This window comes from Lonchura striata, chromosome Z (genome assembly GCF_046129695.1).
Source record: "Lonchura striata isolate bLonStr1 chromosome Z, bLonStr1.mat, whole genome shotgun sequence".
In the NCBI taxonomy this organism is placed as follows: domain Eukaryota; kingdom Metazoa; phylum Chordata; class Aves; order Passeriformes; family Estrildidae; genus Lonchura; species Lonchura striata.
The window spans coordinates 1,958,656-1,972,511 of NC_134642.1; the positions used below are offsets into that span (position 1 = coordinate 1,958,656).

Sequence of the window (13,856 nt, forward strand, 5' to 3'; positions counted from 1 at the left end):
AAAGATTAAAAATTGCGTGTATTTAAGAAAAGCAGTGACTTGCTGTCAGTCCCCTCAGGACTGCAATTATAACCATCAGCAATTTTAACATGAAGCTCCCAGTGACCCAACCCTCAGCTTTAGATAATCTTTTTCACTGAGAAGGAATTAGTACTGCTGAAAATTAATTAATTCACTTGGAATGATAATTGAGAGAGACGCTTTCACGAGTGTACAGCAGCACTCTGAGAGATGAGTAAAGCAGATCCTGCACACACTGTGGTTTAAATGCACATCCACAACCTCTGTCCTCCTGCCTCTGTGAGCACAGATGACCTCCATCCACTGCTGCCCAGCCCCTGGAGCTGCCCACACAAACAGCGATGGGCCCACGTGGACTCTGGCTGTTTACCATGCATGCAGCTTCAGCAAATTCCCCACAAAGTCAGCATTTGCGTACACGCAGCAACTTTACAAAGCCCAGCTCAGCGTCCCACCTCTCGCTGCTCCTCATTACCATCCTCCAGAAAACAAATAGGAAATCATGCTCTTTGCTGCACAGCTGCAACCAGGTTAAATCATCACTGCATACAGAACAACACCAAATGGCCACCTGGGTCTCTACTATAAATTCAGGGATTATCCTGCGCCATATATTACTTAAGCATTTTTCAGTTCTGAGCTTGAGGAGCTTCCCCCACTTTTCCTCCTTCTCAGCTGCCTACAACCCCTGGCTGCACTTTGGTAGAAAATAAAATTATGAGATAGACACTAAACTGTCGGAAAGGGCTCCAATTCAGGGCTTACTTGTTGAAAACTTACAGTTTTCATATGAAAGATACAGTTAAAAATATAGAAATTTTGAGGAAGACAGTATTATCCCTGCTCAAAGAGGAAAGGATACATTAAGCCTCATTCCCACCCAGAAAGGATCATCACTTCCTAAATGCAACCTGGTTTTGTGGGTCCTCTCCCACCACAGCATGGCTCAGAAGGAAAAGCTACTTCCTCAAGATCTTCAGAAGGATGAAATGGATGAATGGACCAGGACTTTGACCACTGGTTCCAAACTTCAGAGTCTGCCATCCACTTCTGGCACAACTGCTGCTCATGTGTGCATAGAGGAGAGAGATTCCAGGAGAATACAGGAGGACATGGCCTGACTGAAACTAACAGGAATGGTCCCTCATCTGAGTTCAAGGATGCACCTAAAGCCATATAAAAAGTTAATTTTTAGAGTCTTTTGCAGGGTAGGAAGGTAACTCCCCATATAGCCCTGCAGACAGCTCACATAGAAAGCAGCTGGACTTAAGGTCACCGTTTAACACCATCTATGTGCTGTCCACTCATTTTTCAACTTCTAATGAAGACCTGCCAGCAAATAATTACAGACATCTACTGATTTCCCAAATCTGAAATACTCCAAGACTTCAAATTCAGAAAAAAACCTGATTTTCTTTGCATTTAACCAGCTGACAGGGGCCTTCTTTCCCAAAGCTAAGGCAACCACCACACCTCAGAGGGTCACACATCATGACAGAATTAAAGAGGTCTTTGAAGTGTCCTTCCCAGTTGACATGCACCCGCGCCTACGTGTGACACACACCACAAACATGTCGTGAGGGGGATGCCTCCAAGAAGCAGCAAGCACGGGATACAGCTCCAGCACGTCACCACCAGGTATACCTTGGCTGATTGCCTGAACTGGCTGCTTCTCCTGTGGCTGCCAGACCTGGATCCAGAGCCCTGCCTGGAGCTCGACCCCGGCCGGGATCCTGTGCTCCCACTGCTGCTGTGATCCCACTCTTCCTGAAAACAACAAACAAGTTGCTTTAGTCAAGGGCCACTCCATCGCACACACTCCAAAACCACCGACCTGATGGAACAGGAGAGCTCCAGCTTCCAGGCCGCTCATGCCTGCACCTACAAAACCATGCCCATGACCAGCATCCTGATTGTGGGGCTTCCTCTGAATCCTTTAACATGTTCTATTTACACATTACAAAGGGATGACACTGTGGGAGGCTCTGATGAGGATAAGATTTGGCCCTAGTGCTCTAGTGTATGCATGGGGAAAAATAACACTTACCTTCTCTATCTTCATGAGTATTAACTATGCATATTCATCAACCTCACATTCCTCTAAAGCTGCTGAAGCATATTTGGACAATGTGCTTAATAACACACTTTAACTTTCGGTCAGCCCTGAATTGAACAGGCAGTTGAACTGGATGATGGTTGGTACCTTCCAATGAAATGTTCCATTCCATTCCATTCCATTCCATTCCATTCCATTCCACTCCATTCCAGTGTTTTACAGAAACACAGAATATTCTGACTTGGGAGGGACCTGCAAGGACCATCAAGTCCAGCTCTTAAGTGAATGGCCCATACAGAGATCAAACCCATGACCGTGGTGTTTTCAGCACTGTGCTCTGACCAACTGAGCTAATCTCAGGGTCCATTCCGTTCCGTTCCATTCCATTCCATTCCATTCCATTCCATTCCATTCCATTCCATTCCATTCCATTAATTCTTCTCCTAGGCCCAAATAAAATTTTCAGTCAGTTTTCCCACTGCTCAGCTCACCATTGGAGTCCAGTTATTCACATGGCTGAGGACTTTTGTAGTTCACCAGGAGACACATTACACAAATAACTATTTTTGTCTCTTAAGGAGCTGTGCCTGATGTTCTCCTTTATTCTCTCACTTGTTGGCTGTCAAGTAAACTGCAGGTTTCTTGTTCAGCCCTCAGGCATAATGACTCAACTGAAAACCAGAATAACTCACCTGACCAGCTCTACCCAAACACCCCACAAGATCCTTGGGGAGAAAGGTGGATATTGTCATGGCAATTGCTCCAAAAGCTTTGCTCAGAGGCCTGGGAAAGACTTTTGAAGTCACCTAAAATGATTAAAACCCCATGATACCACAAAGTGCTGAATATTCAACTCTTCCAAGAACTCAGAAAATATGGGAAATACAAAGGGAAGCCTGTATTTTAGGGCTGATGTGAGAGCTGACAACTTCAAGAGGGTTTCTCATGTCTCAGATGTTCTCATGGGGCTACATGAGGTCCTGCAGACACTGCCATGGGCTAAGGCAAGGGCAGGGCCACCACAGCCTTCAAAACCAAAAGGATTCACCCACCACTCAAACTGCTTTTGAACACAACAGCCAAGTCCAGGCCAATTACTTCAGGGCACAGACCAAGTCCCAGCTCCACCACTGCCACCTGACTTGGATGAGGCAGGAAGACAACTGCACAGCAGAACCTGAACTACCTAAGGTGATGCTACCCAGTGGTCCAGCAAGGACTTTGATGCACATGAAACACGGAAGTATTCACCCAACACAAGGAATTGGAAGCAAACCACTCCAGTGCTGGTTTCTGCATCGTTCCAGCTGGACATTCTCCACCCTACAAGCTAGTAAGTTCCAAGCAAGTTCAAATACATTTTGGTATTGACCTCAAGAGGCAATTGTCTGGTTTTCAAGTTGTAGATAAAAGAAATTGGAATGGTTGTGGTTATTCCCACTGACAGTTAAAGCACCTTCTTCCCTTCTTATCACACTCTGACCCTAATCTCCCAATACCAATGGGAGATTGGCTGAGAAATACCAAATGGCACAAAAGGAGTTGTTCAATTGGCATGAAGGGATAAAAACCATGGTGGATGTCAGGCAGGCCACTTTAGCAAGGCCTGAGGAAGAGCCAACCTTGTAGTCATCCCGAGAAGTGAGAAATACCTCCTTTGACATGGGAAAGATGTGCACCAGATGAAAAGATGGTTGGGAGAAATGCACCTTCACTGCTTGATGTTTGAAGGATTAATTATACCTTACACACTGAACATCTTGTTCACACATACATACAAAATTTCTGTGCCACATGCTACAGGTCAGCACATGCACCCTTTGGTTCAAAAGACACACTGAAAATAAAAAACTGTTCACTTATATTCAGTAGACCCATCTTTTAGGAGTGGCTTTCTGCAGACAATACAAGATGTTGTAAATTCCAGAAATGCAGCTGTTGTGAGAAATGAGAATATTGGTATTACTATGCATCAATGTCCACCACGAAAAGCCACTGGATACAGCACAAACCAGTTAGATCACAATCACAGCTGATTTTAATAAACCAGCTTGTCTCCTTGCTCCAACTCATGGCCTTGGGACTTTTGCCCTGTTTACCTTCCTTACCTTTATCAAGCACTGATACAAATACTGAAAACCAAATCATTTGTTAAATAAAATTTCTGCACTAAAAACTTGAAACGTCTGATGAAGATGCAAGTGGTCCAAACTTGAGTACTACCTGAATACACTCATGTTCAAACTCACTAGCAGAGTCAATCTCAGTATTTCCCCCAAATTCCTGACTAATTGCCATAGTTAAAAACTTTTTACTGGTACCTTATTGAAGGGGATTGAAATCTCCAGAATGAAAATACAATCCCCAGAAACAATCCCACATATTTATGATGGCTTTGTGTCCTGTAATAAAGCTGTTTCATGCTAAAATGACCCTCTCTCAGACCTTCTGTGGGAACTGGGCTGCTCACACCAACCTCCTGGGTGATGCTCAAGGAGTGGGTAAGAGCATGCAAGTAAGTTCCTTAAAAAAAACACCCAAGCAGCAAAACCCCTTCACCAGCATCATTGCAAAGCCCATAAAAACCCATTCCCAGACTGCAGAAGCAGCTGGAGTCCAGCAGAAAGCCGTGGCTTGGCACTGGTGAGATGTGGCACTGCTCTTCCTCCACCCGTGTGTGTTCCACACACAGCTCCTGCTAAACAAACCCACCATGCTGCAGGAACGGAACTGACTGCCACAGTGGACAAACACTGAAGAAACAGTTGTCATGGCACAAAGCTCTCCACCCCTTGGCTCCTGCTGACCCCATTCCCCATCATCTGGCCCCATTACTCTGCCATTCCCTTAAAAAACCAAGGGTCTCCCAGTCTCTCTCAGTTCCCAAAACTGAGAACTTGAACAAATCCTTGAACTCTGGCTCACAGATCTTATCTGTGCTCCTCCACCTACCATTTGTGGTCTACACTCACCAGCAGGAGACAAGACCTCTGAGCCACACTTTGGGACTGGGAGCGAAAACGCCATCTCTCCAGAGATTGATTCCCAGAAGCTGCTCAAACCCATGCCAATCCTTCTGGCCAAGCCCTGCACCTTCTAGGACCTGCCAGGCTCATGAACATTACCACTGCCAGCAGCCCTCCTTTGGAAACTAGCTGTCAAATCTAACATTTGCATTTTAATTAGCAATAATCGTATGTTTCACTTACACTGCAATTTTCACCTTTGCAGTGAGCTCTTTGAGGCATGCACTAATTAATCCTGCTGCCTTTGCCAGCTCAAGAGTTAATATTTTCTGCTGCTTCAGTGCAAGTTTGAAAATCCTATTTGCAGAAAAAGAAGATAAGTTTCCCCAGTGCAGAAGCCATAAATGGAAACACAGTGATCACCTACGTGGTTGCTCTCAGCGAAGATAAGTATGGGTAAAGTAGGCTGTGCTGATAGAGATGTAGATCAACCCTGGCAGCAGCACAAGTTTGAAGTGTCCTGAAGATATTAGTGGATGCTGGATGGGGTTCATGTTCAATCATATGTAAAAATTTCAATATTCAAAGTACAGCATTCATAGGTGGGCCAGAGGAAAAATAACAGGAAGCTGGCAGAGTTCTCAGGACCCCAAAAACCTCTGAGCTATTCCCCAGCATAACAAGGGTCTCACACCTGCACCCAGGAGATCCCTAGATCAAGTTGTGGGGTGTCCTTCAAATGGTTCCTCAACTTTGATCTCACTCCTGGTCAGAACAGAAAATAGCTATTGTATAAAAGGCCCTTTTTGAGGTTTTTCTGCAGTGGAACTTTTCACACACCCAATTTGTGCTGCTGCCAAATCTTCCCATTATGCAGAATTTTTGCACTGCACTCCAAGTATCTCCCTAGACCTATTCCAGAAAAGCCACTCCAATTTTAATAAGGAAAACCAAAGGCTTAATTATTTTAATACCTCAAAATACACCTTAAAAAAAAAAAAGGCAATGAAAAACCAATAATAAGATTACTCTAAATATCTTAGTAGGGTAAACTTTCTACCTTCTTTCTTCTCAAAGTATTACATAAAGCTGTAAGAATATCAAAACTGTTATAAAAATGTGATGCAGAAGCCTCAACCTCTTTGGCTCTGTTCCTTCTCTTCCCAGGTCTATGCCCACCCTCCCCAACTCTCTCCAATCTGCAGAAGGGACACCAAACATCACTTTGAGATCATCTACCAGGGAAAGGAAGGTTTTATCTACACTTGTCTCATAATACAGGACCAAAGGACCTGATGGATTTGGAAGTAGGAGGTAAAGCTTATAAGATCTTTCTGGACTACCTGGGAAATGACCAAGCTTGCGTGGCTGCATTTTTTAGACAACAGTGGAAGAGCCATGCTTGCCAAGGATGTGCTAGATAGCTCATTTACACACCAGGATGAAGAGGAGGAACACTGAGGGTTCTCATAATAGCCCTGAAAACTCCAGATGTGCTATGGAAACCCACCAGCAAAGCCCTGTGCCAGCCTCAGAGGAAATTCCCTGCCTAGAGCTCCAGCAGTGACTGATCTATTCATCCAAACCTGGAAAGATGGAGACCTCAAAGGTAAATTGAGTCTCACAAAAATGTGAGTCTGGGAATCTCTGCAATGGGCAGACAGGTATCACCCAGTCTTCTCCACCCAAATTGAAAATGAGGGTGACAAGATGTCCTCTTGTGTGAGCCACTGGTGACACCAGGCCCAGAAGACACCTCGCCCCACCCTCAGTAAGCAGCATTTCTCCAGAGCAGGCAGCAAAGCAGTGAAAATCTCCCTCCCAGACTCCTGACACCCAAGCAGGTGTCTGCTTCACATGAGGCACTGGTGCTTCAGGAGGACAAGCCCAAACAGAAGTCCTAGAGAAAGCTACACCTATAAATTAGCTGAAGGACTTGATTTCTTTCTCAGCAGTCTGCTCCAGCCATAATTGAGCAGGCTCATAATTGAGCAGGCATTCACTAAACGAGGAAGCATCACCCAGCAATTACAGGCAGAAAAGTGACTGGTTTTCTCAGAGATGCTCTTTGCTCCTGGGCAGGTCACCCCATTTAAAGTTCAGCTCTCTTCCTCCACCAGGCAGGCAGCCATCAACATGTACTCAGTGGCAAAGCCAGCATCTGTCTCTTGCTTTCTCTTTCTCTTTTGGAAACACAAAATCAGTGTCTGCAGCATCAGCCAGCACCTACCTGCCCCTAAAGATCCTCAGCATGTACATCCTCAGGTTGTACAAGGGTACAAACTGGCCCTGGGCTACAACATGAACAGGCCAACGAGATGGAGAGCCCCAAGCATATTCCCCAAACATGGAACTGCTGGAGCAAGTCCAGAGGTGGCCATGAGGTTGATAAAAGGACCGGAGCTCCTCACCTGTAAAGACAGGCTGAGAAAGTTGGGGCTGTTCAGCCTGGAAAAGAGAAGGTTGTTGGAAGACCTCACAGACCCTTCCAGTATCAGAAGGGAGCCTAAAGGGAAGCTGGAGAGGGACTCTGCATCAAGAACTATAGTGACAGGACAGGGAGTAATGGATACAAATTGAAAGGGAGGAAATTTGGACTGGCTTTAAGAAGAATGTTTTTACTGTGAGGGTGGTGAGCCCAGGTTTCTGAGGGAATCTGTGGATGCCCCAACCTTGGCATAGCACATAAGGCCCTGAGCAACCTGTTCTACTGAAAGGTATCCCTGCCTATGGCAGGTGGGTGATTTTTAACAGCCATTCCACTCCCTTAGCATTCTATAATTTCTAAAAGTCCTTCCAGAGTCATCCTTCCTGTTTTGTTTCAGATCTGGACCTAAGGATGGGCAACTCAAGTGAGACACAGGCTGTCCACCAGCACAGGAAAAATGAATTACAAATTTAGTCAAGAGACCTTGCCAATCCACTGTCTCTCCAGCCCTATCTGGTTAGCCAAGAATCTGAGGCATTACATGCTGCCTGATGTCACTGGACTTAAGACAGCAGGAAAATTGCACTCCTAACTTCAGTTAATCTGGACCCAGTGACATGTCCCCTGTTGCCTGTCCAAGACCATAATCCTTTCCCTCCTGCGTCTGCAGCATCCATCAGGGAGAGTCTTCTGGTGGTTGATCATAGGAAGTCTGCAAAAGAAAATTTTCTGGAACTGTGGAAGAATTCTGCAGAGATAATTTGATTTTTCCACTCTCCATTGAAACTGAGCTCTTGTGTGCATTGCAATCTGCTGTTACCCAAGAGGCAGCCTTCACACATTGTCCCACACCTCCTATTGCCTTTGCTTTGGCAACATGGCAGCTTTTTCAGCCATGACTGCAAGACATGGACATGGAATGACAAGACCTTATATCTCATCTCACCCCCTGCCATGGGCAGGGCCACCTTCCACTGTCCCAGGCTGCTCCAAGCCCCATCCAGCCTGGTCTTGGGCACTTCCAGGGATCCAGGGACAGCCACAGCTGCTCTGGACACCCTGTGCCAGGGCCTGCCCACCCTCCCAGCCAGCAATTCCTAGTTCCCAATCCCCCATCTAACCCTGCCATTCCCAGTAGGAAGCCGTCCCCCTTGTCCCTCCAGGCCCTAGTCAGAACTCTTATGCTAGCACAGTTAGGGATGTTCTTTACTCCAGGCAGTCTGATCTCCAGCCAAGGCTCAAGAGTGCAAACCCACCACCCCACCCTGCCACCATGTGCTGCTGTTTCTGCTGGTTGAACAGGAGGGCAAACCCAGCCATCTCCTTCACCACCAGCTCCTCAGGGAGGACAGGACAAGGGTGCTACAAGAAGGTGTGGGATCATCAGGTGTGATCTACACACCCTGCCTGCTCCTTCACTGCTCAGCAGATCGGCAACATGACCGTCAACTGCAGAAGCCTCTGAAGGCCCAAACCCTGTACCAAGTTCCTGCTGCACCTGGTGGGCATGGACACAAGCAGTGGAATGAAAACAAGTCCTGTTTACTGCCAACAACACAGGTGTTTCCTTGGGGATGATGTGTGACAGCCAGCCATCACAGGGGAAAGGAGGGACTTGGTCAGGAGGGAGGATTTTCAGCTGTCCATCTCCCACTGCCTGGAAAAATGGCACAAACCCACAGAGTTGTTCTGGTTTTTGTTAATGCCTTTTACATAAGGGGAGCCTGGGATGGAGTTCTTGCCAGGCCTTTCATGTACCAAGAGCTCTACTGGCTCCCTCAATATGCACCATACCAGATTTTTTTACTTAATGAATTGCTCTCAGAAATATATCAAAAAGCTTCCTACTTGCCACAGCCTCACAAGGGGAATGCAAATAAAGTATTATATAAAAACTTCCCACTGGCTCTTTTTGGGGAAGAAAAAAAAATCCAAACATAAAAGAGTTTTAAATTATTCCATTATCTAAACCTTCCTCATTTATAGAGGCAGTAAGGTGCTCAAATAATACTTTGAGTGCCTGGTCCTTGCCCCAGAGGCACATATGTGCTGAGGCCTGGCAAACTTTCTGGGGGTTTAGTGGAACATGGCCACGCTGTGCAGCAAACAGAGAGATCCCAGTAGGAAACAAGAATTACAGATGAGCTGAATGTAATTGTGAGACCAGGATTTTCTCAACACATGAGTTCACAAAACGTATCCCAGGAGATTTCCCCATGAGCAGATCATCTTCTCACACCCACCCACCCACAGAACTGGAAAGACCAGGAGGTTTCAGGGGGAATTTTCTTTGTTTTTAAGCCACTGCTCTGTATGGGACTCTTAAGTCTCACATAGCTGCTAATACAGGTCTCACGAAGTAGTGCAAGAGCAGGACAAGTCTGAGATGCTCTTTTCCAGAAACACCCAACAACACCAGAAACCAGCAATTTAGGAATATCCTGGACTGCAGGTTGCATCAAGATACTTCATTTTTACCCTTATATTGTATTTTATTTAGAAATTGCCCTAGCCCCATTACTTGTACAGCAACCAGTGCTTATATACACATATATAATGCTTATATACACATATACTGTATAAAAATGCATAACACACACAAAAAAAATTTCTTTTATTTTTCTAACCTTCTAACCTTGCTGGATTGTATAGCCCAGAATTTCAAAGGCATCAAGTACTCAGGGATGCATAGGGGGATTTTCAGTCATGGAAAATTCATCTTCTCTCTAGACTTCCCTATAACCTTTAGGAATCCAAAAACTTCTGAAAAAGCAAGACTGGACTACTCTGTCTTCACAGAAAATGAACCACATGCTGAATATATTTCCAGGAATAACCTAGATTTCCATATAAATGTCCTTTCTGATAGCCATGTGAGGCATACCATGGTCACTGATATATAACCCACATTTTCACATCAGCTGAAGCCAGCAGAAATCTCACATCCAAGTATTTTCAAGTATGACTGGCAGCGCAGAGACCTCAGCTGGAAATACAACAGGAAAACTAGCAATTCCATTTCCTGTCCAAAGCCCTCAAATAACTAAAAAACCCCATCTAAGAAACAAACAAACAAACAAAAACAAAAAACCAAATCAAAACAAACAAACAAAAAAACCCCCACAATCAAAACCAAACAAACCCCAAACGAAACAAAAAAAGCACTCCCAAACCCCAACCCCTCCCTCCTTTGGGAAATAATTAGCTGGCTTCTTCCTTATCAGGTTTGAAAAGTGATTGATAATTTTAATTCAAGACAAGCATCTTAGCAATGACTTTTTTTATTTTTTTAATTGAAAGATTACAATTAAAACAGCCAGGAATGGTAATAAACTGCACTTGGTCCTCACCAGCAGCGTTTAACTCATATATCAGTGACAGTGAGAGAAATGCTTGCCTGGACAGAGGAACAATAGCTTGCAGCTCCTCTTTGGTGCCAAGGAAAATTTGTTACTCACAGTTAAAGGAAGCCAAACATGGAGAGAGATAATTACTAGCTCTGCTGCAGGCTGGGAGAGAGCCCAAACACAGGGTAAGCAGCTTGGGCATCAGCGAATGGTGCTTGTGTGTAGGAAAGGAGCTCCCTGTAGGAGGAGATCAAATACATTTGACTTCCATGGGGAAAAAAAGCCAGCAAGGAAACAAAAAAAGCCCCATGTAAGCTGAAACAAAAGAGTGTCACCAGGCAGATGGAAGTTGTCAGGAAAGTAACACCCATGCATAACTCCTGCATCCTCCTGTGGTACCCACCAGCCACAGCAGAGCCCTTGGGTGAAGAGCCAGGGACCTTCTTCCCTAGGGAAAACCCCTGATCCACCCAAGGAAGCCCAATGGAAATGGCCAGCCTCCCAGCTGAACACCCAGCAACTGTCTGCAGTGCTGAGAGGGAGCCTGGATGAGGTTCTGCTGCAAGCAGATCACAGCTGTAATAAATTAAACCCACAATTCCATCTGGCACCTTCAGGAGCTCCTCCAAAGCAGTGCCTCTGTCCAGCACACACCCTCCTACAAAACAACACTGCCTTTGCTGGATGCAGATGGTGTCAGAAGTGCTACCAGCATCTCATGGCCACAGTAGGGATGGGATGCCTAAGCCCCCATCCCTCACCCAAGAACATTCAGCATGGCTCCATGGGAGGAAGCTGCACCCAAAATGAGAGCTGCAGCATGCCCTGCTCAGACTGGCACAGCCTCTTTTACACCCTGCAAGGGGCTCCCAAATTCCCCCTCATGGATCCCATGCATGAGACTGCATCTCAAGGACATCAGGCAGAGCAAGAGAATGAAAGCCACCAACTTGAAGCCACTTCTCTGGGTGGGACATCCATCAGCCACAGCAATTGGAAATGCTGTTTCCCCTTCCCTCAGATGCCTAAATTTCACATCTCCTCAGCAAGTGCTGCTTCCCCAGAGCTGACTTTCTCATGGTGACACAGCAGCTCATCAATCAGATGAGAATGATCAAACACAAGCCCCCACCCTACCTAACCTTCTTCCATGGGGGTACTCACATAAGGAGGGACAGCCACCTCCAGGAGTGCTTAGTAAACACTCCTCACTTGTGTTCACACCATGTCCTAGCACCAAAACTGACTCACACCTGGCTCCTGTCACTGCACGACCAACACAGGCTCTCAGCACGTGCAACTTTGCTTCTTCTGCCAGCTCACCCTCTCAGCTGCTAAATGCTCTTCCCTGTAACACCATCCTTGTACTGCAGCACACAACAGACAAGCCCAGCTACACAAAGATCCCTCATTCCAGCTACATCTCATGCTTCCAAGTCAGCTCTGGTGCTCCTAATGGCTTCCTCACACAAGTGGCAATAAGAAAGTCTTCCAGAATAAATGTGACACTCCTTATCTTTTCCCCTTTAAGCTCCTGGTGAAAGCATCCATCCACACATCAGGATGTTGCCCACTTCCCACGGTTTGGGCAGGAATGAGCTTTTGGATGCCAAGCAGAGGCACAAGTCTCCCCTTCCACAGGAGAAGGAAAGCTGGCAGCACCTCCCAGGAGAGGCAGTACCAGAAATAAAGGCAAAGGTCTGGGGAGGGGGAACTAAACACAAAGCCTACCTGGTTATGTTCGTGAGACGATGAGCCCTTCCCTCGGGATGGGGAACAGATGCCATCAAGCTGCTCGCTGCAATCCGCCGTCCACTGCAAAAGGGATAAAAAAAGGGATTGTGTAAAATAATAGCTGGGCTGGGCAAAACTGCTGCGTCAGTCACAGCGCACAGAAAACACCGTCCCGCCGCGGGCATCGCTGCACACGTGTGGCACCCCCTCCTTTTTGAGGATGATCCCAAAGGCTTTGGCTTGGACATGCTCCACCCGCTGACAGTCGGCAGAGGGAAGAAACAGGAACAATTGTAGGAAAGCATCTGACATGGTGCTTTGCAATAAAATCCAGCACCAATACCTCCTTGCTGACTCTGACTGTGCTTGGAATTCCAGGTGGGTGATATACACTAGGGTGACTTGACTCTTTCACTCATTTCCATGGAATTCTTCCATGGAAAGTTGGAAAATTTCTCCTTTTCCCAACCCTTGTTCCCAACTCTGTTTGCTTCAGGGACAGATACAAGCCCCGAGCAGCCAAAACCCTGTGTTTTTGTTTTAAACTAAGCAGAAAATGAGTATGGAAGCTGTAGGTTTGGCCATTACCATATGTGGCCATAGGGGACTAGCAGGCTCTTAGGCCAGCTTGCCCCAAGGTGCCTCCATCAAAATAATTGAATTTGGTGTCATTTGTTGCCATTTTTTTCCCCTAAAGAAATGTAGGATTGCATCATACTGGTGAGAAACAAACAAACAAACAAACAAACAAACAAAAACAACAAAAAAAAACAAACAAAAAACCAAACAAACAAAAAAAAAAGCAGCAATTTTCACTAGACAAACATGAAAGATGCTGATAATTCTAAAGTCATTTTGTCACTCCTTCAACAAAGTGGAGACTGACCAGCCGCACTTCTGAGGTCTTCCATGCTGGAAGCACTTAGCTGCTCCAGAGATACTCAAGGCTTGGTACCATCACCAAGGATGATGTGCCAAGAAAATGAAAAGTCACTTCCATACAAACAACCACCTGAGAGCTCCCTGGCATGTATGGATGAGGCCACAAAATAAATCTTCTCTACAGCTGACAATGATCCCTGCTCTCATCACAGAGCCCATTCTAGCTCACAGATGGGGTGATTTCAGTCATTAGAGCTGCTCATCACTCTACTGCCACTTCTGCTGACCCCCCCTGGACAGGCTCATGATGCCATCACTCTTCAGATCCTTTTATTTACCAGATGTATCCCTATCTCATTTAATAATTTTGAGTGCAACCACACGTCTGGAAAGATCTTTCAAGGTACAAGATCACTCCTTAC

The 13,856-nt window shown here is 45.9% G+C and overlaps 1 protein-coding gene across 3 annotated transcripts in view; it reads right to left on the reverse strand.

Annotated features, from left to right (window-relative positions):
* Window positions 1–13,856, reverse strand: part of CTIF (cap binding complex dependent translation initiation factor) — a 148,108-nt gene that overhangs the window by 102,361 nt on the left and 31,891 nt on the right. For all 3 annotated transcript variants that reach the window (XM_021535536.2, XM_021535535.2, XM_021535537.2), the window contains exon 3: window positions 12,550–12,633. In XM_021535536.2, the coding sequence (XP_021391211.2) occupies window positions 12,550–12,633 (84 nt within the window). The remainder of the gene's footprint in view (window positions 1–12,549; window positions 12,634–13,856) is intronic.